This window comes from Dysidea avara, chromosome 6 (genome assembly GCF_963678975.1).
Source record: "Dysidea avara chromosome 6, odDysAvar1.4, whole genome shotgun sequence".
NCBI lineage: Eukaryota > Metazoa > Porifera > Demospongiae > Dictyoceratida > Dysideidae > Dysidea > Dysidea avara.
Window position 1 is genome coordinate 30132653 of NC_089277.1, and position 27665 is coordinate 30160317.

At 37.4% G+C, this 27665-nt stretch overlaps 2 protein-coding genes across 4 annotated transcripts; both read right to left on the reverse strand.

The window, feature by feature from the left end:
• Positions 1-4150: 4150 nt before the first annotated feature.
• LOC136259169 (multidrug and toxin extrusion protein 1-like) lies at positions 4151-13711 on the reverse strand. The gene is made up of 16 exons (XM_066052612.1): positions 13529-13711; positions 10810-10909; positions 10742-10755; positions 10622-10690; positions 9807-9955; positions 9300-9342; positions 8888-8932; positions 8741-8838; positions 8555-8652; positions 7950-8131; positions 7470-7578; positions 6840-6912; positions 6229-6298; positions 5785-5955; positions 5673-5729; positions 4151-4604 (listed from the first exon to the last, which is right to left on the reverse strand). The coding sequence occupies exons 1-16, from the start codon at positions 13607-13609 to the stop codon at positions 4215-4217; spliced, it is 1749 nt and encodes a 582-aa protein (XP_065908684.1). The 5' UTR covers positions 13610-13711; the 3' UTR covers positions 4151-4214.
• Positions 13712-18416: 4705 nt separating this feature from the next.
• Positions 18417-26679, reverse strand: LOC136259171 (long-chain-fatty-acid--CoA ligase ACSBG2-like). 3 transcript variants are annotated; one of them, XM_066052614.1, is made up of 16 exons: positions 26267-26679; positions 25372-25460; positions 25195-25318; positions 24843-24923; positions 24684-24785; positions 24583-24630; positions 24437-24529; positions 24317-24385; positions 22975-23033; positions 22252-22543; positions 21308-21424; positions 21202-21235; positions 21006-21145; positions 20756-20950; positions 20649-20703; positions 18417-18555 (listed from the first exon to the last, which is right to left on the reverse strand). In XM_066052614.1, exons 1-16 carry the CDS (start codon positions 26555-26557, stop codon positions 18458-18460), a joined length of 1887 nt encoding a protein of 628 aa, XP_065908686.1. In that variant the 5' UTR covers positions 26558-26679; the 3' UTR covers positions 18417-18457. The 3 variants fall into 3 exon arrangements, with proteins under 3 accessions (XP_065908686.1, XP_065908688.1, XP_065908687.1); XM_066052616.1 differs by having other exon boundaries at positions 26227-26365; XM_066052615.1 differs by lacking the exons at positions 18417-18555; positions 20649-20703 and having other exon boundaries at positions 20762-20940.
• Positions 26680-27665: the final 986 nt, after the last annotated feature.

Sequence of the window (27665 nt, forward strand, 5' to 3'; positions counted from 1 at the left end):
CCAGCTACCCACTCTCCTACCTTGTTAAATGTGAGTTGAAATGTATGCTGTATTGATCGAGAAGAAGGAATCATGCCCGGTGAAGAAGAAATCAAAGCTGAATCCCAATCCTAACACTAACTGAGGTTTGCCTGTAAGAATAACATCTTTCACTAACTGTCAGTGTATGAAGGTAAGTTCTAATGAGTTTGAGGCAGGCCCAGCTTTGCCAGGATGATCACTTTGCACCCTAGAACTCATTAAAAACTTACTGTACCTTCATAGTGGAGGCTAATATTATATCCACGATGTGGTGTGCTGACTTTCTTGGCCACACAAGACACTGCTGTGAGTCTTGATATAGTCTCACATGGCCAGACAGCTTGTTGAACAAGGTATCTACTGAGACTCCACTAGACTCTTTCCCCTAAACAAATAAGAAAACAATGTGAAGCTATGTACATTATGTAGCTAGGAATTAGCTAGCTAACATCATGAAGTAAAATGGTCCCAAAAAGCTATTATGGTGTACCTCATGATCAATACATGTAAATTGGTATCATACATGTATGGTATGTTCGTCTACAATGTACTATACTGTTCATCAATTCATTAAATTAAGGGACTTAATCACAGGTCATGAATAATGAGGGCTAATTATTGAGATATTTATTATGAGATCATCCATAATTTTCAGATGCCTACAAGACTACTCTTTACTTACCCCACTCCCTATCACCTATTAGATATGTTGATGCTATATACTGCATATGAAATAATCTTCAGTGTTGGTTTTCCTGTTTGCTTCATCATCCAATCTGGCAATAATTTTAATATTCTAACTGATAGCTACTGATATTCCCCGCACTCTTGTGAAAGAGCTGAAAAATGAATGATCCTAAGGATGCTCATTTTTTATTTCATGTTTCAGATCCCCCACCGGCACTGTTATGTCTCACCACCAAAATGTGACATGCAAGTTTTTACATCATCTCTGTTTAATGGTTGTATGGGAGTAATAAACTAACTTTCTTACATAGCTAGGCATAGAGCTGAAAGATAGGCTAGAAGACCCATACACCTCAATGTCAGGAAGGGGGCTTAACCTTTCTCAACATAGCAGAATAGTGATCAATATTGAAATACTCTAATAGAGCATTCAGTTAACTAATAAAACAACAACCAAATACCTGTGCAATTGTAATGAGTAATGAGCCTCCCGCCTGCCTTTATATCCTAATCTGAAGCATAAATTAAAATTAATAAGGTCATTAAGTATAGATATACTTGGCATACTTGACTTGCCCCAAGAATGGTCTTGGTCAAGCAAGTCATGCCGCAAAAGTTTGAAACTGAAGGCATCAAACAAAAACAGATGGTACCATAGGGAGAGGTATCACAATGTAAAATTGGAAGTATGAATGTCATACAAAATTGCCACAGGAGTCATACAAAATGGCTCATACTTCTGAATTTACAGTGCAGTAGTGATATTTATAACTATTAATTTGGGACCATGCATGTGTGCATCATTGCACATGATGTTAATTATTGTTGTAGTAAAAATGTAAAAAAAATAGCTGGTAATTGAAATAAATACAATGGTTGCAGTGATTAAAATGCTGTACTCACAATAAGACAAACATACATATCTGCACTACAGTGGAACCTCAGTTTTGGGACCAGGGGTGGTCCATAAGTCTGAAAAGTCCGTATCTCTGAAACTATATAAATAACCTTAAAATAGCATGAAGAAAATTTTTTTAAATATCAGTATTTTCAACTACTCTAATAGAACAATCACTACTCTAATAGAGCAGTCATTTCCGTGGTTCGGTTAACTGAGTATCCGGGGTCCGGATAACTGAGGTTCCACTGTACTCGCAAGATATACAGTTGCAGGCTAGTGTAGCTGATATTATGCTACCATGGAACCTCTCTTATCTGGCAGTCTGGCACATAATTATACTACTGTCCGTATCCCAGAAATACTGATATGCTGAAGTAACTGGCATTAATACATATTGTCTTGTTATTTATTGTATGTAGTTCAGTGGAGGGACAAGTCACTACCAAGCATTCATGGTCAGTGTTGGTCACTCTCCCGGGTTTTAAAAATGCATAATCACTTTGATATTAAAATAGAATACACAACAGATAAACAGCAACCTCTAGGTTCCCTCCTCATGCCTTTATCTAACCCAACCTTCAATAGACTAATTTGGCTAATTCTGGCTGTCCAGACAATTTCAATAACCCAACCTGACTTGACGTTTTATCTCAATAACTCAACCTTTTGTCTAACCCAACCTTCAATTGTCTCACCCAGCCTTCAATAACTCAACCTTTTATCTAACCTAACCTTTCATAGACTAATTTGACTAGTTTGGGCAGTCCATGTGACCAAATTGGGCTGTCCAGACAATGGAGGCTCCCAGATAATAAAAATGAGGTAACTGAAGTTCCGTTGTATTTTGAAACATACATATGTTGTAGATACTAGGCCTAAGTCAAATTTGCTCAAAAATGCTTTCAGGAATTTCCCACAATTTTCACCCATTATTCTCATCAGTGTTACCATTATGCTTGAAGTATGACATTTTTTAAAAATTATCTTAATCTGTGAATGCTCTATTAGAGTATTTCACTACACAATGAACTGTTCTATGAGAGAGTATTGATCTAACGGCTACTAACTGCTATCAGGGCTATAAGGGACTACTGACAATTTACTTTCTCTGTTTCCATTGATTGCTATGTTAGGGAGTACGGATCTATTTTCATGGAATTAATCTCCATAGTTTGAAATGTTCACCTAATATGCTAGCATTATGCTGGCATAACACTCCAGCTTATTGTTGCTGGTATATCACAGGCCTAGATACCTTAGAAAATCAAAATAATATTTAAAATTCAAGTATTATTTATATATTCATCCCTTTCTCTAGCACATACGTGCTCCCTACCATGCAGACTGCTTGCCAGTAAATGCAGAAACGGCCATGATAGTAATTTCTAACATTCTTCCAGTTGTACGTAGCTACTATCCACCGGTATATAGCAGGTTCTGCACAACCATATCAGTGTCAACAGTGTCAAGTGATTCAGTGGACATTGTCATTCACTCATTCCTGCCTTCAGACAAGTGTAATTCATTAAAATACTTAATACTATCTTTCTTGACACATTGGTCAATTTTCTCTTTTAATGCTAAAATGAGGTGCTGGGTGCTAATCTGTCTTGTGTTAAAATTTCAGCTTGATATATATCTTGCCAGAGATAATACATTACAAACTAACTTATAGTAATGCATTGAGCATGTGAGAAAATTAATGTCCCACTCATTGTGAAACCACTACATGGTCTGATATAATCATCCATATGATATCTCCAATGCAAGCAGAAAGAAACTTTAGGTGTGAAACTTCAATTCATAGCAAGAAGGTTAAATGGTTGCTTTACCCAATATGCAAAAAAAAAAGATGCTGAAATTTTTAATAAGAGTTTTCCTGCAACTTTATGATGGTTTTCCAAAATTGAGTCACTATTTACAGCTAAGGTATACATAATAAGCTATATAGATTTTACTGTTCTATAACATTGCTTCAGCTCAACAGGTGCCTTTTGACATACCACAATACACACAATGCAAACATCATTGACTTGCTCACCGGTACAGTGACAGCTCAAAGTGTAGGTCGGCTTTAACTATTGATGGATGATGGCAACAGTGTTATTTTTTGTGAAGCTAACAGGTAAAATTGCAAAACTATTCTCCATGTTGGGCTTTTCCTTGCATGGACCATCCTTTATACAAAGTCAGTTTTTATTGTTTATAATATTAGGCCTGTGTCAAACAATTATGCCAGCATAATTAAAAACATAACAGGCTAGAGTGCTATTACAGCACAAATTATATAGAAAGTTTCAAACTATGGAACTTAATTCAATCCTTAATAGATCAAAACTCCCTAATAAAGCAGTCAGTGGAAATTGCAAGAGCCCTCAAATATTGATTGGCCTGATGCAAGGATGTAACACTAAGACAGGTTATTCAAAGCATACAATATAATTATTCATAAAGACATTCCATAGATATAGGAGAGTGTACAACATCACAGCATATGTAATCTGAAAATGTTATATACAATAAAATAGATCATTCTGGAAATTACATAAAATATTAAATCTGAATAAATAATAACATATAATTATAATCATAAAATATCGAGTGATTATAATTGATAAGACAGATAATCCATAGTTAAATTAGTATTATTAGTCAAATTGTTACTATGTACATCATCACATTGAGCCTGGTATGGTACATGTATAGTATATTGACTGAGGACTACTCCTGTTATTAGTATTACTAGTCCAATAATATACCATGGAGTTCTGATCAGTAATAGTTTAATAGGAGATGTTGTCTCATCTTCTTCTTCATCACTTGTGTTGTTCTCTTCTTCAGTAACAAGAGCTCTCATTTCAATATCTTCATCGTCATCATTTAATTCAGTATTACTTGTGTTGACTCCTTCATCTTCCATGTCATCATGTTGGAGAGAGTCTGATTCAGTAGTAATTGGTGTTTTGATGTGCTCAGCTTCAGCATTAATTTGCGCCTAAAATCAAACACAAAATGAATGGTACACTCTATAACGTCTAATGATAGCTTAGGTTTACCCTATGACATAAGTATGGGGCCAAAAGTCGTCATCAAACAGTAATTCAACCACTCATACCATTACATATGTACCTTCAGAAAATGATACACAATTCCTTCCCAGTTTACTGCATGTATCAAGCTAAAATCAACACTAGTAGCATCCATTAATTTGTGAACCACACAACCAGGCCAAATACATTTATAATGGTTGCTACACCATACACTATTAGGTGTCCTAAATTTTATAAGAGCTACAATACAGTACATACTTTGGGACCTTAGCTACAAGTGTGTGTATGTGTGTGTATGTGTGTGTACGTGTGTGTGTGTTAGTGCTGTGAACCAGTATGCAAAAAACCAGTTATTAACTGGGGTCAGCCAATTACTGGTTAAGAAGCCTTTAAACTGGTTTTGCCCACCCACTTGGTAAACCATAAATTACCCCTGCAGACAAGTGTTAACATCATAACATAACCTCAAAGCATGTGTAAATATGTGATTGTAATAACTGTTATTGTAAGAAAGGATGTTGATGGTCACTTTGGTACCACCCTAAAGCTTCCAGCAGACTTGTTGAGTATCATTATGTCTGCCAATACCACTGTATTACACAGAAACCAGTTATTCAGTTAACCGACAGTTATTCAGTTAACCGACAGTTATTCAGTTAACCGACAGTTATTCAGTTAACCGACAGTTATTGGTTACCAGTTGACTGGTTTTGAATTTGTTATCAGGTTCTAGTGTGTGTGTGCGTGTGTGTGTACATGTGTGTGTGTGTGTGTGTGTGTGTGTGTGTGTGTGTGTGTGTGTGTGTGTGTGTGTGTGTGTGTGTGTGTGTACGTGTGTGTGTGTTGTGTGTGTGTGTGTGTGTGTGTGTGTGTGTGTGTGTGTGTGTGTGTGTGTGTGTGTGTGTGTGTGTGTGTGTGTGTGTGTGTGTGTGTGTGTGTGTGTGTATGCATGCATATGTGTATTACACAGGTGTCCTAAATCTTCACAGCATATTAAAGATTAAAGATCATACCTTGTGGGATTCCAGCTTGAAGTCTATGCGTAGCGTCAAAATAGACACCAGTATCAACTACAGTCAAAATAACAACAGTTTCAGTATATGATCGCTTCACACATTTCTTTACCTGAGCAACACTTCCTACAGCACATCCCACCCAGAAGCCTAGAGCTCCCATATCAGCAGCATACACCAGTGTTAGTGATACTGGTAGTCCCAACAGGTAGAAGCTACCAATGTTACTGACAGCAACTAAAAGCTGTTTACCACATCCTCTCAGTACACCACCCAGCACAGCCTGTATTGATGTAAAAGCAATTACAGTATAGATACAAGTGTAAATAACACAAGTTGATAATTCTGTATAGAGCACAAAACATCGTAATATGTAAAACAACCAGGGGTACATGATAAATACTTCTATTCAAAAAGTGACTATGTAATTGGCATAACTTTAGTATGGGCCAATCAAAAGCACTACTAGTAAAATCACACTTGTGAGAGATGCTTAGAAATAAAGTTCTATTATAGATATTTATGATGTTAGTAAACAATAACATCAAATGCTCACCTGAGTATTATCAGTGAACACAAATACTGCAAGAAGATATGTCACTTTGCCAATAGTTTCTATCACATCTCTAGATGGCAATAAAAATAAGAAAGTTTTTTTTTATAGTCAGTGAAAATCACGCAAACACATGTCATGAAATACAGTGGTGACTCCAACATCCAAACACCTACTGTATGTGCTAAAGTGTTTACATAAGTGATTTTAGTCAGATAAGTGTAGCCCACTCGATTGCACACAGAACTATACTCATTCACTCTAATAGAGCACACATTTGATAGCAAAATACTCCAAATTAACAGCCACTATTATCATTAGGAGACTTGGTAATAGCGTATAGTGGGTTTGCACTTTTCGTGGATTGGCTCCAAGAAATAAAATTTTCCCTCTCAAAATATGTAGCTTGGCATTGTGTAATGCACAAAATACCTTGTAGAAGCAAAAACTTTCCTCTCTCAAAATTTTGAACAATTGCCATCCTTTGCAAATATATCCCCCCCACCCCCCCTCCCCCTCGAAAGTATCCTGTTATACGGTATAATAGAGGACCTAACTTTGATGGAACCTGTAGCTACAGTGTGTTCTAACTTTAAGGTGCAATACATACTTACCTATCACTAGTGAACAGCTCCCCAATGTTACGGAAGCTAAACAACAAGACCATCTCCATGATGCCAAACAATACTATAGAACAAAGTGACAAATCACATGACCTGGTATACTATATATATACATGCAATATATGATGGAACCTATTATACATGTATCTGTAATTTCATTGGTCAAAACAATTGTTTTATTAGAGTATAGTAAGAACTCAAATAGAGTACTGGTGTCCCAATAGAATACCATTGGTCATAAAACTTATACAAGTGTTACAGAATTTTCATCCCCATGGAATCTGAGTACCTATAAGGCTACACTATAGTAATAGGTTCCTAAATATTCTGTACTGTACTTTATACCCGTACTTCCTTTACTGAGACATATAAGGTACGGCTAATGTATGTATACATACTACCATTTGTTTAGTGTCTACTTCAAGGAGGTACAATGTACTTGTAGCTAATGCGGGTGTGTACTCATAGCAAGGACAACATTATACACCTGTAATTGTAATGCTTGGTGATCAATCCTACCACCCTGAAAGTTATACACTAATACAACACAGTCTGAAACACTCTTACCCTAACTATGGAATTATACTGTATACTGTATACTGGCATATGCAAACCACTCACTTGCAAACAACACAGCCACGGCAGCTGATTTCTTTGCCTTTCCAGGCTCTCCAGCCCCAAGCAAGTTACCCACTCTTATTCCAGCAGCTGTCCCTATGCCATATGGTATCTGTGGAGAGGACAGGATAGAGTATGTACCACAAGGATTCATTGCATAGTCAGCACATTATTATACAATAGAGCTGGGGGACCACTAAAACGAACTAAATTTTAAGTCAGAATCTATGTATGTAATCATTGCACACTACAGTACGCACAGTATGTCAGTATATCACTATACAGCTATGTTATATGAACAAGTACCTGAGCTTCATCTCATTTTCCCAAAACAAATATATAGAACATGCTGATCTCACTTCTTGTATCCACTTCATTATTAAAGACCATTTATTTAATTTTTAGATCTCATACGTAGGTATGTAAGTGGTTCTATAAATAAGGTCACTACTAACTACTGTATAACTAACATGGATCCCTTACCACAAATCCTGATGATGCTAAGTTGAGGGTGATAGTGTAAGCTGCCAGTTGTACCCCATCCACACTGCCAGTAACAAATCCTCCAATTTCAAATGTCCACCATTCACCACACACCATAAACACCCCGGGTATAGCCAACCACAGATATGGTTTCCATTCTTTCAGACAGTTCCAGTTCAAACCTACAATGTGTAACATAATCGGTAAGTACAGCAGTGATAGGGACAGGAGCTCAATGAAGACTGCAACAACAATTTTAAAAAGAAGTTGTGCATCTGTGAGACTTGCGTCTTGACATGGTAGAGCCTCCTACAGCAAACTCCAGGAGGATTTGACCTATAGTACTAATCCAGGTGATCCAGTGTACATGTGTAAACATGACCATGCACATACATCCCCTGTAATAGCTAAGAGTTTTGCCTTTTTATTTTTGCTGTCCATGTGCGTGCGTGCGTGTGTACATACGTATGTATGTGTACATGTGTGTGATGTAGTATGCGGAGGTGTGTACGTGCATGCATGGCTGTGTGTTGTAGAATTTGTGCAGCTACAGATGTCTAGACTAGAATACCAGCACACTACAAACTGTAGTACTGCCAACACACCTTGCCATGTCTTGTTGGTTGGCTTTCTGAAGAACATGTAGATCACAATTGATATAAACAGAGAGAATGATCCAAGAGCAGTTGCAATTGCAGCCCCTCTAGAGATAAGCAATATAAAAGAAACAATGGGCATGCACAAAAATGTTCACACACCGCAAATGCACACGTACGCACACGCACACTTACTCTATTTCCAGTCCAGCTACAAATAATAGTAATGTTAGACTAATAATATTCACGACATTGCTGATGATGCCTGTTACTATGGCTGGTTTAACTATTCCCTAATATGGTTGAAAGATCATGTGATGCCATGACACACCCACCACCCACCTGAGACTGTAAATACTTCACAAATATCACTTCTAAATATAGCACCTGTGAGAAAATATTACTAGGTATTCATTACATCATTAAATAGTCAAATGACAGGAAATGGCTTCTTAATTACATTTCTAACTGGAAATGACACAGCATTTGTGGGATTACTTTCAGCTGATGGTGTAACATGAAGCAGGTGAAATACAGTACACATACCCACAGTCATCAATTTTTTACTGTCACATGCTACACTGCGCAACACACCACCAAACTGTACCACAGGGGCTACTACAATTCAAAAGTTTTAGACTTACACAACATACTGCAAAACTACTGGGAGCTCACAGTGCCACAAGGGATACAAGTACAATATATATGACTTCGTTTGTGTGTATACAGTTCACAGAATACACAGCACACTTACCGGTAAGGCAATCACTAAAATTTTACAGAACTTTCCAGTTAACCTGCAGTAATAGAAGAGAAAAAAAAGTGTATTACACATTATACCACAAGTATTACACACTACACAGATGAACACACGACATGCCATTTCATGTTGCACAATATCACCACCACCAAACAACACACCACCCACTCCCAAGCACATACCCTTGGGGGATGTAATTTATTATACCAGACTACACTCAAAAGGTTAGTCAGATTTACACCTGTTTCAACTGGAGCAATACTGTAGTGTGCTGCTCAAGCAAATGACAATAGTCACGTATGGCAGTAACAAACATGAGCACACCACATTTACACTGCACACACAAACTGTGAGTACTGCATATACAAGTACATAGTACAAAGTTTACAAAATACAGTCACACGTACATACGTATGTTACACATGGTGACACCATATCACCACCGCACCATACAAAGTACATTTGTACACACATACAACACATTACTTTTATTGTACACACCTTGCCACACAAGGAGACTGGTGAAGGATTAACAATATCGACTCGGCATTAAGAAAAACAACAGCAATAGGAAACAATGACAAAGAACACACTAGAACACTTCTCTGCAGAATGACACCAACTCTTTTATAGTTACCAGCTCCATAAGCCTGTAATGGTGGATTATTACATACATTACATGCACAATACCTCAATGAAGCCATGTTAAAGGTTCTGTAGATACATGTGTGTTTGGGACATGACATGGTCACTATAATGAGGTGGTCTTATTAATGAGGTTATGAAGAACACCTTAGCTATGTTTGGGACCTACATGACATGGTCACTATATCATGAAGAACACCTTGCAACCAACTTGCTATACGATGTGGTCATAATAAAGACGTGGAAGTTTCACACCATGCAACAAACTATACCACAGTTTTAAGGACATGAAGGAGATCGAACTCTAACGTGCAGGTATGGTTATAAGATAACTGAATGAATAACAGTCTAGCGTTAGTTTGAAAACCATTCATAAACCGCTTCTACATATTTATTGTAATGAGTCATGGTTTATCACATTACTAAAATTCCACATACAATACACCCTTGAGCAGCTATCCAACCATCTTGTATCTGTGCCCTTGTTTATCCAAAATTTAAAATTACTGTTTGTTTGAATAAAGTCTGTTTTATTAGAGCTAGTATTTCAACAGATAAGGGCTCTGTATATGAATGCACGGGCTAAGCAATTCATTTATCTGAACACTTATACCATTGCCTGAGACCACTGGGGTTCAGATATTCAAGTGAGCGTCCACAACAAATCTTACCTGTGAACTGAGTGTATCGATGGCAGTAGACAAGCCAAAAATGATGGCATATCCAGTAACATTGATGAACTAGACATACCACATGATACACATGTTACACAACAAGGAGTGGTGACTTACTGAAATCCCAAGAGCTGAAATTAGAAACACAAAGTGAACACATCTACAAATATGAGGCTATTACTCACATGTGGCATCAATGAGTAGTTTAGACTTGTGTTTGCTGACATGTCCAACAAATATCAAAGCTGTCAGTGGTAACAGAGTGTGCAAGAAGAACGTCAAACTCTGTAACAAAAAATATACACATGAAATGAATCAGTATGGTATGCTACAGAATAAGAACAGCAGGAAGGGTAAAAAGAAATTGGTACCCATGGACTTTAAATCACTTGTTAATAATTTCCAATGAACTACAATATATGTACATGGCTCACACTGTGAGCTAACAAAATACATATACAATGCTGTACAAAGATGCACAGTGCTCACAGCAGTACAATATACACCTGTATAGTGTGTCCAGCCCTATGAAATAGTGTACAACAAGGAAAAACATTTTGGAGGCAAGCTTGTTGCAATATATTTCCAAGTATGTACTGGGAGCGCTGACTGCTATTTTCAAGGATCAAAATTTGTGAGGATTTTGTATGTCAAAAAAGCATCATTGCTTGAAAATTTGTACCCAATATGTGGTAGCTAAGAGAACAGCTAGTAATATTACATGTTTAGCATGTAGACTGAGGCATTGCTATACAATGAGCTCCGTTATCTTTGCATGGTACTTACAAGTTCCTGATAACACTGAATCATTTTATAATTGTAAGTTGCTAAACACATTAGGGCTCATAGCGATACTTTATCGGTATTGGTACCAATATCACGAGTATCAGTATCAATCAATTACAAAGTGCATATCACTGATATTCCACTTCTGTAGTATAAGTGGTGTTATAAGCCACAGAACTGCAGAAGTGACCTGCTGGTGTAATAACAACGTAGATTGTGCGGGTGGGAAATTCAGCGTGGCTGGTAAGCACACGGGTTTGGATCTGAAAGTAGTGAACTGTTTTCTTTCACTGTACATTTTTGGCATCGCCTTTTGTGGTTTGACTGATGTATGCTAACAAATCATTTCAGTTTCTTATTAAAACACTTTGCAAACAGTCATTAGTAACTAGCTACAGCATTGGATTATTGGAAAGCATAGTAAATCACATGTTAACTACAAAACATAAAGTATCACTGTTTCTGAAAATATCAGTATTGTTTAGCCCTTATTTGGTTTAGAAAGCTTCATATATACTGTCACTGTTCAAATAACTACATTATTGTAACATATGTCAGCTATGTACATCACAGCCTAAGAGATTTTCAAATGGTAACAACTGGTTCAACGTGGTAGGTATACAGTATGAAGGCTTTGGCAAATATTACTAACATCTGTACACATTCATACAACTTCATGTTTAAACATAATTCAGGGAAAGTTCGCTTGATTATAGTCTGTTCAAGCCCTAGTTTCTAGTTAATAACTGTTACATGGGCCAGCTACCCAAACAATTAGTAGTGTTGTGTAGCCTGAGGTGTAGCCCTTTAAATTGGGTGTAACTAATCACTGGACTGGACTACTGGACTGGAACACTGGATTAGACTACTGGACTGACATATTTTTAGTTTTTACACATTCTGAGGTCGGTTTTATTGAGTCTTGCTAGCTAAGGGCCTTCAAAGAACTTGCAGTCTGCTACTAAAATGGTGAGTGTGAGGAGTGGAGTAAGCAAAAACTGACCTCTAGTGATTTCACTACTTGTTAGGTTCTTCTACAGTACTTATACCTGTACTCCTTATCAGTATGCTGCAGGGAATGTGCTAGTTATGGTTAACCAACGATAAAGTCTTGGAGATATTAGCAAGCTTGTAAAGTACTAATAAATTTGGTCACATAAAATAGTACACCAACCAGCACATGTAAGAACTAATCATGATAGCAGAAAAATCCTACAGTTGTGTAATGAGTTTGTATGCATGTAGGAATGAATTTAGCTACAACAGATTGTCCTAGGAAGGGTAGGTTGTGTCCCAGTGATCTGAGCTATAGTATTTAGTTCAAGGATACAAATAGGTAACACAAATATAGTAAAATGATTTTCAGTTAGCTGTTGCCATGTATTACATCAAAATACAATACACTAAAAAGTGTATTATAAGTGTTGTAGAGCATAACAAGTAGTGAAATCACTAGAGGTCAGTTTTTGCTTACTCCACTCCTCACACTCATCAATTTAGAAGCAGACGGCAAGTTTTTTGAAGGCCCTTCACTAGAAAGACTCAATAAACCAACCTCAGAATGCATAAAAACCAAAAATATGTCAGTACAGTGCAGATTAGTACAAAACTATTGGGAGTGAACACATGTTCACCTCTTTGATATTAATTATTTGGTGGGGGCTCAGGTGAACGCATACTGACAATAGTTTTTGAGCTGATATTAAGCTACAGGTGGTTTTTCTCATTTCCCCTATTAAAGCAGTCGCCATGTGAATAAATAAATGTGCCATGAAAACAGCAGCCAGTGTGTTGGATGTTGAGCTGTACAATAACATACATGGAGGATCACCTTGCTTGCTAGGCTGCAGATAATACATGCAGGTACACAAGGTGCATGCACTCATGTACCCTATTATAGATGCGGTTCTTTCTACATGACTGACTCAAACAGTACAAATTACAATCAAGCTAACCAGTGAAACAGTAAAAATATCACTCATACTTGTAAATTGCCACCGCCTACGGTGCATGGTAGTGTGTGACGTTTGGTATGTAAAACATTTAGGTCCCTGTCGTAAATTTAAATGCACTAGTAGAACACAATAGACATGCACAGCACAATCTGCTTCAGCTTACCACCGGCCACGACAAACTGAACAGCACGTAACCTTCTTCTTTGAGCCAATACGTCCAGAAATATCTTAGCTTTGTCAACATGACGAATTTTCAGTCTGGAAAATACGGGAGCAGTGGCGTCTTTTCATCATATTTAAATGGAGTGCCATAGCGATTACGAAATGTGGCGCGTTAATTAGAGAAATGGTGCAATATCCGGTAATTATTATTTATGATCAAAGCTTTACAGTGGCCAGCACTGAAGGTCTGACAGCAACATGTGCTGCAGCCTTTGGATTAACCTAACCTAACTAACTGGAACTGAAGACTTAAGAAGAATACTTGACCTAGCTAACAATAATGCACTTGTCAATTTCATGCCCAACCCCCGGGGGGTGCAGGGGATTTGACAAATCGTGGTGTCAAATTCCCCACTACTGGGGCAAAATCGGCTGTCAAATCCCACCCCCATAGTAGGGGATTTGACAACACCTCAAGGATGACTAAGCGCATATTTCATGCATGCGACTGGTGCCCTGTACTGAGCTAGTAAAATTATAGCATGCAAGTGCGATTTTATTGTTTAGAAATGCAACTACCGAAAATCAGTCAGTGAATTGTGCAACTGTCAATTGCCCCAGGGGTGGGGACAAGAAGCAATTTCAAATCCCTACCTGGGGTGTGAGGACGCCCGGGGGTGTGAGGACGCCCGGGGGTGGGAGGGTGGGGCATGAAATTGACAAGTGCATAAGGTGAAACAGAAAAGGGCCAAAGAAAGGAAAAAAATTCCTCCTACCCCAGGATTCGAACTACAGACCACCCAATGTCTAGTAAGATCTAGTACCCAGCTGGATCCAGAATCAGCACAGAGCTTGAGTACATAGATGGAGCTAGCAACCTGGGTGCATATTGACTTTCTGATTTCAGCCGTTGGGCACTGAAAAATCTAGCTGGCAGCCAGCTATCATCAGCAGAGATGCCAACCTCTCCACAATTTTAGGAGTGAGACTACTAGCAATGTGGACTAGACTCAAGTGCACCTCCAGGATGTTTGGTAGTGAAGACAGGGCTCAGTAGAACAGTCTGAGGACAGTCCACAGTTGTTCTCAGTAGCTAGCTGCATACCAGTATTACCCATCTGAAGGAGTCAGCTATATAATATTGTCATGTAATTTTTAAGCCGTAGAACGGTCATTTGATCCACTGATTGTGAGAGCCGACTATGTCCACCATTCTGTTGTAGCCGGCGGCCAACAGTCCTGGAGATATCTCACACCGTCTTTGATTTTCTATGTGCTGTGGCTAAGGCTTCAGTTGCCAACATTCGCTCTGCAACTTTTAAGAACCAGTGCTGGTTGTGATACTCTTCCAACTCTTTAAACCTGTCCGGGTGGAATATAATTACTAATACCAGGTGTGTTCTTTGTCAAACTCCCCAAACTACCATGAATCATATCCTAACCGGATATTCTGTTGCTCTCGTTCAGGGTAGGTGGTATACCTGGAGGCATGATCCAGTCTTGCAGGTTTTTGTCGACGGGCTTCAAAATCATTTTAACAGAATTTTTAAAACTTTCTGCTGACCTTCCAGGTTATCTTGCCAGTGTCAGCCCTCCTAGCACTATCCCCACCAAACTTCCTACCTCCCTTAGTAGACCTGACTTGGTCTTGGTTTCTAAGGATTCCATCTACCTGTTTAAGCTGATCGTTCCCACCAATTCCAATACCCAGCAACACTTATTGGCTGCAAGAGCTCGGTAGGAAGATACTGTAGATATGGCTCTTTATTGTATGACCTTCAATGTACTGGTTTAAACTAGTTGTTGATGTATATCATTTCTACTGAGATGGGATGTCTGGATCACTTTATGCTTACCCAAGTGGCTGCTGCTTGTTGTGTGTCAAAGAAAACTGCACAGCCACTGCTTGAGCAGGCTGCTCGTATTGCCATCTCCTGCTCTTACTGAATTTCCAAGTCTAGAACTTTCGGTACCCTGAGTGAGATCTATTGGACCTCTTGACATGAACTTTGTTACTGTGTAGTTAATTTTGTACTGTAAGTTCAGTAATGCAAGTCTTGTCAGGGCTCCTGCACTGATCACTCTTTGGCTATCAGTGTATGGTAACCCTGAGTCTAGGCCCCTGTTTGTATATTATCATGTCTTAATAATCAATAAGACGTTTATCATCATCACGCTAGCTATTTCATGCTCTAAATAATAATTGGACCAGTGAACTTTATTTTACTGTAATTGTGTTTTTTTTGTATTTTAATTTTCCTGCTTTGGCTTGTTCAGCCTTAGCGGTGTAGCTAGCATGTGCCAGACTGAGCTGGACTTGTCGTTCTCACATCATTACGTTGATAGGGCGGTTTCAAAAAAAGAAATTGCCACCATAATCTCAAGACTAAAATTTCCGAGCAGGCCCCCAGAGAGATCATACTTCACATACCAAGTGTGCTTTACACACTGCTGTACCTATATATAACTTGAGAACAAAGTTCCCTATCTAACTTGCATCCACCTTGCTATACCAATGCATGGAATAGGTAGAAAGTCATGCAGTATATAGCTAGCACAAAATTATTGCTTTCATGTTGGCACATGCAGTGAAAATATGCCTAGCAGGTATATTGCTAGCTATACACTATTATGCATGCAGTTTTAAATAATGTAGGTCACAACCTATTATGCAGTGCCATGCAGCTCAAAATAATATTCATATAATGCTCAAAACTAGCTATAAGCTACATAAGCTATTGCAATATTAATGCCTTTTACTTGCGTATTGCTTTAAAAATAAAATAAATGGTTAAGGCTAGGCATCAGCCTACAATTTTGAGCATATATAAATAGTGCACTAAAGCATCAAGCATAATCATAAAATGCTAGTATATATAGGCAGAATAAAGTAGTATTATATTGCTTGTGAAAATCCCTGTAAAATTAAAATCTTTTAATTATTATAACATGTACAGTTGCATGATGACATATTATTATGATGGCAGAGTATTTTCTAGATTGATTTGTGAAACAATGTTGATATACTCTCAGTATTGCTGACAGTGATAAATATACACAAAGTAAGGATTTTGTCAAGCAGCTGAGGTTTTTTGGATAAGCTAGTATGTGATCCGGTCTGCAGAAAAGGGGTCTTATAGCCTTTTCAATTGCATTTACTTGGCAACCTGTAATTGACTTGTGAATGTGGTATCACCCTGAAATGTGGTCCCCTTATACCCCTAACGTAGCACTATGGCTTGGTGTAATATCAAGGTGATAGGTTAAAAGCAAAAGGAGTTATGATTAGTCAAACTTGGTAATTTGGAAAGGCTATAAGATCCCTTTTTTGCAGACCGGGTCACATATATAGCTATATTATACGGGCTGCTCTTAACTCATTTGTGCCTGTTAGCAACACGATAGAAATAACACCATAGTGTAGCATCATTGCCATGCACGAACATAGAAAGTATTCATGCAATTACACTACATGTACTGTGCATGCATGCCCCCTCCCTCCTATAATTAGCTAAAGTTGGCCCCACTCTTTGCCTTACTCCACTGTTCCAGACTCCATCCTATAGTTAACAATTAATTATTGCAAGTTGACTTTTGGGATTCAACAATCATGCAATGTACATGCATGCAGGTATAAATCATACAAGTAACAATTTGTTGGCTTTACACAACCACATATCATGCAGCAATTATACTATGTATAGTTGTGCTTGAAGTATAGTAGGTGGGTCACTCTGTGAAAGGAATTCAGAGGACCATGCCAGCATTGTTAGCTGTTGTGGTATACCACATGATATCAAACTTACTAAACTAGCTAGTTTACAATAATAATATTCAATAATGACCGACGGTATGCAGTTTAATTGGCAGTTTTGGGAAGTTACTTTGTCAATGTAATATATTACATATTACTCTTTACTTTTGGGCAGTGTAATAAGTTACAGTTACATATTACTCCAAATGAAAAGTAACTTAATATATTACATTAAGTTACTTTCGCTCTGACCATACACCTTTCTATACCCGGCCGCTTGTATGTTAGTTACTGAACTAGCATATAGTAAACACTCCTGTAAATATAACTACTGGATTCTTGCACCTGTGTAGAGATGTTCATTATTTTTACCACTTCAGCGAGGTGCGAACTAGTATGAATAATTTTATTATAGGGATCGAGACAGTAGATTATTACAGCCACTAAGCTGTTGAGTAACACTAATTGGTTAGTAATGGACCTGGTGATGTGTTATGAATATCGTTACACATCGCTAACGAACTGTAATAGTAACGCGTTACGTAATAACACGTTACTGAACGAACAATGGGTTCCTTGAAAGTAACTTAAGTTATATTACTAGACTATGAATAGTAGCACGTTATATTACTTGAAATCACAAAATGTAATAACCATTACATAACGCGCTACTTTTGCAATACGTTATTCCCAACACTGTTAATTGGACTGACATCAGGATCACATGTATACTTAGTTCATTTACAGCATGTGTAGCTGTAGTTTTGTGTTGTATCCAAAACAGTCAAGCTGTGATAAAGGGGTGCAGCCTTTCAAAAACAGAAAAAGATTTGATATAAAAGGTGATATATAAAAGTGGTGACAGTGGAAATTCTAGACCTGACCTACATGGGAGGGGGCAAGTAGGGCACAGCATGACTATATAGGGGGTCTGAAGGATTTTTGTAATTTGAAGGCCTGACACCAGCCTAAAAATTATGCTAAAAACATGAAAAAAAAAGCTAAAACTAACAATGCCAAACTACATATATTGCAACTTTTTCCCAAAAAATTTCAAAGCTTTTTTCAGCACCCCTGGGAGGCCATGGCTCCCCCCCCCCCCCCCCCCCCCTTAGAATCGTCTATGAGTGGTGACACACCAAGTACTGTATGTTCACTTAATTGTGACATTGTAAATCACATCACAGGTAAGTTTATTGATTGTGCATAAAGTTCTTCTATCTCATCAGAATATTTCTCCATCACAACTGATCTCTTTACCTTCATTGTTGGACCTGAAAGACATGTAACACTGTACCATAGAATATTGTAGTACTGTATAGTAGAAGTCATAAAGGTTTTCACTTTCTGCCTAAAAACCAATCTTACTCTTCAGCTTAGCAATATTGGTTAGGCTGAAAAATGTACTCAGAGCAACCCTAAACACTTCTTTCAACAAGTTTTCATTTTTTATATTTAACAGAATTTTTTTGCTAAATTAACTGATGTCTTCAGCCAACTATTATGACTGGATTTCACCAGACAGACCACAGACTTGCCCTATCACCTACCACATCAGGTATAATACATGCATCATGGACTTACCTTTGCCTCCTTTGTGTTCCCTACAACCACATAGGTGTTGATTTGGAGGTAGGATATCTCTGGCTTTAGGCATGTGCTCAGCATAACACAAGAAGGTATTATGAACTGTTCTATTACTTTATTGTCGCATATTCTGCAGTGGCTGGATTGATTGTAGAGGTGCCAACGCTGAAACTGGACAAGTACTGCTGACCTGTGTAACCCACAGACCCAGAGAACAGACCCAGATGTGACGTGAATTAATTAAATCCGAACTGTGTGCCAAGAGCTACATTTCAGGTGCACCACAAGGATATTATTATAAGTTAAGTAAATGGGTAGCTCTAAACAGGTAAGTTTTATAAGTGACTATGTATCACTCAGTAGGTTAAATAGAAGAAAACAAAAGTGGTTTCATGGAAACTACATAATTCAACACACCATACTAACAAACTAGCATGAATTTATATATCCCTTACAAACAGTAATACATTCTCGATATGTAGACGTAGCTCATGAAAGAGCTGGCCTGCCGAAAGATCAGACTATGACTCATACAATAATTATCAATTTGTGGGGATGGCTCATGGTTGCAGACTGGACTTTGAACATCGTCAAACTAATAAGGTTATTATACATGTGATTCAATACGGGTTGAACCAGGGTATTGGTCAGACCCAAATGAGCTAGATAGAATGTGACCAACACAGTTTCAATGTTGAGAGGTGCTTCTCGTACCATTGTAGGTTCATATATAACACTGTGAAACAGGTAAATCATAGCTGAAAAGAAGTCAAATGACTACATTAATATTCAACAGTTGACAATCAGGCGTGAAATTAAACAATAAAATGAAAAGTCCAGCACTATTCTTTCTTCTGGTAACAACATGTGTCTGTTAATTCATACACAAAAGGAAAGACTAGAAATTTTAAATTCGAGTGGGGATTATACTTAAGCAATGAACCAAAGGACTGAATGTGCGCTAGTATAGCTGCAGGTGTTGGCATTACTCCTTGTTTCATTACTTTTATCATCGCTATGATCCCTACTCTAGGCCCGGCCTATTAAGCTCAAAGTTTTAACAATAAATTATGTCTTTGAGCAACACTCCAAAATCAAGCCTACTATGCTCACAATTATGCTTTCAAGATTAAGCTCTAGAGCACTGACTGTTTTATTAAAGTATATCAGTATTCCTGACTGTTGTATCAGAGTAAGTGACCGCTCTATTAGAGTATTTGAGTGTATTATAACCAGCCAAGAAGAAACAACATAATGTGTTATGAAATGCAGTAATAATGTTCATTATTTGCTTTCTTTCTGGCACACACACTGCACATTTTAAATAAAATTTTCATAACTTGTATCTAATATAATAATATTAGCTTGATGCTTTTGGTTAGGTTAACGTACCTATATAATGCTTTAAATTATGCAAGCATAGTTGGCTAGGGCCTACCCTACTCCAATTTCCTTGTATTTGTTATATTTGTTTAATTTACGTAGATGTGAAATAGTTTGAAATTTTAAGTTGCTCTGCAAAAATCAGTTGAATATATATGATCTCCAACAGACCAATAGTCGATTAAACATTTAGATACTATGGTTGAAGAAAAATTGAAGGAGGACAGACGACAGTAGTTGATAATTTTTGTAGTAACAACTATGTATTGCTAGTCTACATAAATGTGGAGAAATCAGTGAAATATGGCTCTCCTATCATTAGCATAAAATGGTAAGTTTTAAAATTTTTGGCCTATAGTGTGCGTACATAGATATGTATGAATGCATAAAAACAAACCAATTTCTCCACTAGCAATGGTGAAATCAGTACTGAGCAATCTCCATGCTCTTATCTATAAAAATGACTACTATACCATCCAATGAAGTTGTATATCTATTGGGTACCTTGTACCAGTCAGAGATGCTGTGTTGTGTGTTGTAGTGATTAATACCATCCTGGATGGCCTTGAATACTATCTTGTCCTTACTATTGATCACTTGTGACGCTGTTGTACAGTTGGTACCTAACTCCTCAAACATCTTGATCACTTGTGGGAGAAGATTATCCGTGGCCATTCCACTATGAGGATCTGTAACACACTATACAGTGTGGTATAAATGAACTAGTATATATCATTGTGGTAAATTAGTTCACCTTTTGTGTTAATAAACAAGTCAGGTATTTTCTCCCTTCGCCTATCAACACCACATTACTTAAGAAGGGGATTTCATTCTTGATATGACCCTCAACATAATCCGGAGAAATCTTCTCCGTATTGTTCAACAGAACTAGTTCTATTTTCATACACATGTTGCTACTTTACTGATGAATTTTTTATACAGTAGTATACCTTTGATACGCCCAACAACATAGAGAGATCCTTCCTACAGTATATGGATTTACATATGAGATAAACAGCTGTAAAATTTATAAATTGCCTATATAGTTTAACGCACCTCATCCATACGACCAAGATCTCCAGTGTGTAACCACCCTTCATCATCAATTGTTTCCTTTGTCTTTTGTTCCATGCCAAGGTAGCCCATGAAAACCTTTCTGCCTCGAGTGCATATCTGTTCACCATTAAAAAAAATAAGCCTTAACACACAGGCTGTTGCTGTATCATTAGGCGATACCACCCTTGTTTCAAATCCTTTTATTTCTATGATCCCTAATTCCTACACTTGTAATAATTGCCCTCAGTATTACACAGGCTTGCATCGAATCATATGGACGAGAGATTGTGCAACTTTATACAGTACTGAGTTTGCAAGTAAAATTCAAACATGGTGTCTGATTGTTTCAGTAATATGTACAGTACTGCAATCACATAACTCTTACGTGGCAATCACTACAGAATTTTGGGTGATTGTTGTGATAGCCAGCTCCACTAAAGCCACCATGCATTACCATTAATAATGAACGCCATGTAGTGATGAAGAAATTGAACATGCACAAAAGACTAAGGTAAGTCCATGATGCACACACACAGTTTGGAGGGAAACATCGGCCAGCTAGTCAGTTAATCACCGGAAATTCAGTTAATATTTTTTCAAAAACTTGTTGGAAGGGTTTGGGATCCCTCTGAGATATTTTAGACTCGGTTATACCAAACCAATGTTGTCAAGCTATGAGGAAGGGAATGAGGCTGGTTTTATATTTTTTGGCCAGAAAAACCCAAACCTTCATAATCCTTACTATACTGTACCGTATGATTGCCAATTAATCTACATGGTTGATCATGTGAATATCAAATTTCCTTAATTTTTTATCCTTATAGGTACAAAAAGTGAGCTGTTTACTTCATATACATGATAAAACTTGTATCCCTTTTTTTGTTGTCAAATATTCAATAAAAATTTTATCTATGACCATGAAGGTTTCTTAATTATGTGCTAACCTCTCCAATGCCATGTTGGTCAGGATTAGAAATTTTAATCTCCATGCCACTATTAGTGGTACCACAAGATCCATGTCTAGCCTTTGGAGATCTGGTCCTTGTTACTGCACCAGTTGATTCACTCATTCCATATAAATTTATAATTGGCATGCCCAAAGTCATAAAATACTCCACAGTATCACGGTGCATTGGAGCACCACCTGTTAACATGATATCACAGCTTCCAAATCCATGTGCTTCTTTGTTCTTATTGTCACTAGCTTGTATTTTCTTCTTTATTTCCTCCCATAAACTAAGCAATTCAACAAATACAATAATATTGTGACTGACTGAGCAAAAACCAGCTGTTGTCGTAAATTCAATTTTACTATTATGTTTTAACTGATTCGATAGAAACAAAGCTCAAACCAATAAAAGCTATAAACCATCGGGTTTGTATGTTCGTGTAGTAAGAAAATCTTAGTTTAGCATTCGTACAACATAAGACAAGTGAGTTTTGGGTATTTATTGAATTACTTGCCATATTGTTGCTGTACAACAAAATTCTTGCTGTTTCAAATGTCTAAAGCTATAACTCCAAGACTATAATTGATCATAAAAGACTGAAATTTGGCAGAACACTTATTTGGTACTACTATGCATAACAAAAAATGAATTTTGAGGAATTTATGAAAACGACCAGTTTTTGCTCAGCCAGTAATAACACTTCAAATTTCAGTGTACCGTGGTGCTGATTGAAAAAATGTCGGCTGGACTTCAACCAGAGTTTGAAATAGAGAACCCTATAAAGAGATGTATATATGGTTCATATGTATGCAGCATATCAAACAGTACAGTAGTACTGTGTAAGTAGGAATCCTCCCAAAAGTGATGCATGATCCTCCCAAAAGTGATGCATGCCACCTAAAATGCTGCCTTTAAACACTATCCTAGAAAGACACCTTATGCAACAAAAGTCATCTTTACAGAATAATATTAGTCCATCTGACATCAAATACAGTATTAAAAACGAGAAAACACTTACAGGTGGCCAGATACAAAATTGTAAAAAAAAAACACACACACCAAAACTTGAATTTTGCCTGCCTGCCTGCTTGACCACAGTTGCAAGGCTGGAAGCCAAACAAGGCATCACACAGCTACCATTTTACGCCACAATAACAAACTCACCAGTGGCATGTGCCTTTAGGGGTCCTGACGAGTGTGTGCCTCATCTTTCCTTTTATCTTCAATCAGGCTGGTCATCTTCTCCTTGATGCAATGAAACCATTAATTTTCCATATCAACACCTTCCTTGAGCAGCATATTAGATGCCACAAAGTATTTAAAGCGCATAAGCTCAGTAGCTTCATCAAGACAACACCCATTAATGACTTTGGTTGAATAATAACAAATCATACCACTTAATAATCTATTCACTCAATCACGATGATCACACTCCCTTATTATTGGTCTAGCTGGTGAAAAAAGAGATCAATGATGGTAATACAGCATAGCTTGGTGGGAAAATCCCAACAACGGCATGTTATAACAAATCATTTTATTCAATGCCAAAGTAGGGATTTTCCCACCAAACTATGTTTAATACTATCATGCTTCACTACTTTTATCGCTTGGACCCCTACTTCAATTTTAAAACTAGTTTGTTTGTTTTTTTGTTTTTTTTTTGCTATAGCTTAGTTATACAATATGACTGTTCTATTAGGGTGACTGCTGTATTAGAGAGTATCTCAGCAGTTAGCTTTCACCTACCAGGAGGGCATGTCACTATTTCATATTTTTATTGTGCTAGCATTATGAATGCATACTTTTTATCGCTTGGATCCCTACTTCACTTTCAAATTAAATATAGTCTACTGTACATAATTGTGCTAAACTTGAACTGCGTTATTCTGAAAATTTTGTTGAACCAACCATGCTCTATTGCACGAGAGTAAGGAAAACTTTGGAATTATATAAGTTAGTAGCAAGAGTATAGTCTCGTTAGTAGGCTGAATTGTAAATTGTAATAACTGAACAGTGATTGATACATTAGCATATTCAAGGTAGAATATAAGATTGATACCTTTAAAGCATCTGGTTGAGCAAGGTACACAGTGCCACCAACAGATATTGGAAGAATCATGTCTAATACCTGTGGACTATAACAATAAACTACATAATAATTAAACTAACACTTAATTACCTTTACTCCAATGTAACACAGTGGTAAATAACTAACACCGCAGTGCCATACTTCTTCTGGAAATTCACTCGCATATTCTACAGTCCAAGTCAGCTAATCATTAAAATATATCTAACAATTTTTAGATATATACAAAAGTCACTAACATTATCATGACTCAACATAACACCTTTAGGGACACCAGTAGTTCCAGACTGAAAATATGACACATTATTATACTGCACTAAATTATTAGAATATCACACACAGTATACACCAACATGGCACACTGGTTTGGTTGTTGTTTACTGATGATGTCATCAATGACTGAATTTTCCGTGTCCTTACCAAGTGCCAAAAACTGTGTCCACTATGAAACCACATGAGAATCGGGATATGACATGATTTTTAACGAGTACCAACGTACATTGTAAATATCAGGATAATCTTCGATGACTTCTCCTTTATACTGAACTATTGCTTTCAAATGAGGAAGCTTATCACGAATCTGCACGTGTTTGAAAATAAGCAACACAAAAAAATCTTTGTTATACAAAACTCATTACTGTGTTATTATACTAAACTATATATTACTGCAGAACACCTGAGCAAGCAAAGACAAATGTCACAAGATATCTATTAATTGTGTTCAGTCATGTACACAATTCTGTATGCCAAATATAGCATTATTTACATTGATCCTTCCACCGTAAGTAAGTTCTTCATGCATTATACATACACAAAAGGAAGAATCAAATCTAATCAATCCACCACGATACCTTAGCTATCTTGTGTATGTTCTCTCCTTGGTCATCCACCATTATTACATCAGCTTTACTGTTGTCCAGAATATATTGACAGATGTCAACACTCCCTGTGGTATATACACCAGTTGATATACCACTATAACAAAGGTCAACAGTAGATACACTGAGTGAAGACACATGCATTCATACCCAGCATATACTGTACCAATACTACATGCAAATGATTCCACAGAGTTACATCCCATAGTAGCTACGGTATGGAAAGGCTCCAGTCCAAGCTGTGCGTGAAAACAACAACTATACATGATACAGTATATGTAAACAGTGTAATTGCAATCTGTACATACACAGAAATATAGCACAAGAAGGTGTGTTAAGAGAAAAATACAGTATGAAGTGGAGCTGCAGCTGAGTAGTCTTGAGTATGTTATTTTCATTCACAAAAGCATATAGGGGCACTTTCTATTCATCTTCTTTATCCAAGTACTCATTTCAGCCATCAGACTATCATTAAGTGTTCATAAGATCTATTTCTGGTCATAGGACAAACAACTAGTCAGGTTAAATGAGTGATTGACAATGTCACACCATGCTGTCAGAGGGATTATTCACGCATAAAAAATAGATTTAATTATTGTACTATATATATTCCACAAAAATACACTGTATCTGCCTATGCAGGCACAGTATGGAAAACATAGCACAACACACTTTGATCTTCCCATACAAAGCACAACAATAGACAGGATAAGGGTTTTAACAAGCTTCTTAGCTCCAGTACTCAGGAATTTGACACTAGAATTTGAGTATCTTCCTACGCTACCCGGGGGTGGGGAAAAAGATACTTTTTTTTTACTGTCATCATGGTGCTCCAGGTCACCATGAACTGTATTTCTTCATGAATGCAACTCCAGATTCATACAATAAACGAGTAAAAGCAGCTCATCCATGTACCACCTCGCCTTGTGCTATATTTAATTGCCCCTTGACCACACCCTCATGCTATACATGTACAATACATATTATTTTCCCTAGTGCCCTCACCTTGGTGCTTTAGCTAATACAATATAGTGTATGCACAAACCTTCAACAAGGACTTGGCAACACTGAAGATCAGCTTCTTGTATTCTCCATATGTCAAGCTCTCCCATGGACCATCCTTGTTGTCTTTCCAACACAAAGCTTTTTTGTGTGGCATCTTATCAAAAGTTGACTGATAATATTCTGGGATAGTAACAGGCTTTATAGCTGCAACACCAGATTCTCCCATTGTGATGTCTACTGTATCAGAAGGATCGAAACAACGCAGCTTTCTAGGCAGCTGATCATGAGAATGAGATTCCGTTGTCGAGTCAACGTTATCACCCAAATCCATGACAATACAGTTACTACACTGAGACTTTCCCTAATCACTAAACAAAAGCTACAGTATAAGACTAATCCTGGAATAATTTTAAAGTCACTGCAACGGACCGCGGCTGACTCATTACGGTAAAGCCCAGGCGCCACGAAAATTAATTCATGGAGGCGTACGCGAGTGCCATTGCGTATGCCATTGTGCACTATTCACCTAAACTTGCTGCTTGATTCCTTCTTCATGGAGTTCCTACAGGCTGCAGCTGCTACTAGTACTGCTGGGCATGAAATATATAACTGTATGCATGCAGTTGGCTTTGCACCATTTACCTAGCTAATTTTTGTGCTGTAAGTGAGAATCTTCAAAACTGAGGCTTTTATGCTGCAAGAGATCTATAGCTACATAAAAGTTGGCTTACTTCACTCATAGTAAGCTTTGGTTTGCTTCACTTGTGGTTTGCTTATGTATAGCTATTATTATGCTGTATTCTAAAGGCAAATGGGAGCAAAAGCTACAGCTATAGCAGGGAGTTGATATCAGTCTCCTTGACTGACATCTTATATTTTATATATTTAATTCAGCTATATAGTTATCAAGGTCAGTTATTTTAAAACATGTACAATTTCAAGCTATGATACTTTGCAATTGAAGTTTGGTGCAACAGCTTCATTTCCATGCATGTTACTTGATGACAGAAGTAGTAGAGCAGCTTAGCTAGCAAAAATGAGCAAATTGTGCACTTTGTGCAGAAAGTATGAACTTTGCACATAGTACCTGCCTACCATGAAGTGTACTTTGAGATGTGGAGCTATCGCAGATTTGACCTTTGGTATTCTCTACAATTCATTTAATGCTCAAAAATTGTGACCTTTGTCTATATATCACCCATACAACGCTCAATTTGTTCAAACTAGGTGCCAAATTGAAGATCTTTATCCAAGAAACAAGTTGATACTAGTTGCAAGTTCATAGCACATTCCACTTCAAAGTTATGGTAGCAGCAAATTCATACAAATCCAACCGCCCACACAATTACACTCTTTATCTACATTCTTGTTTGCCACTCAATTTTTGTATATTTTTTAGCTGATCATCAGCACTGCAGGTTGCATATACAACCAAAAAG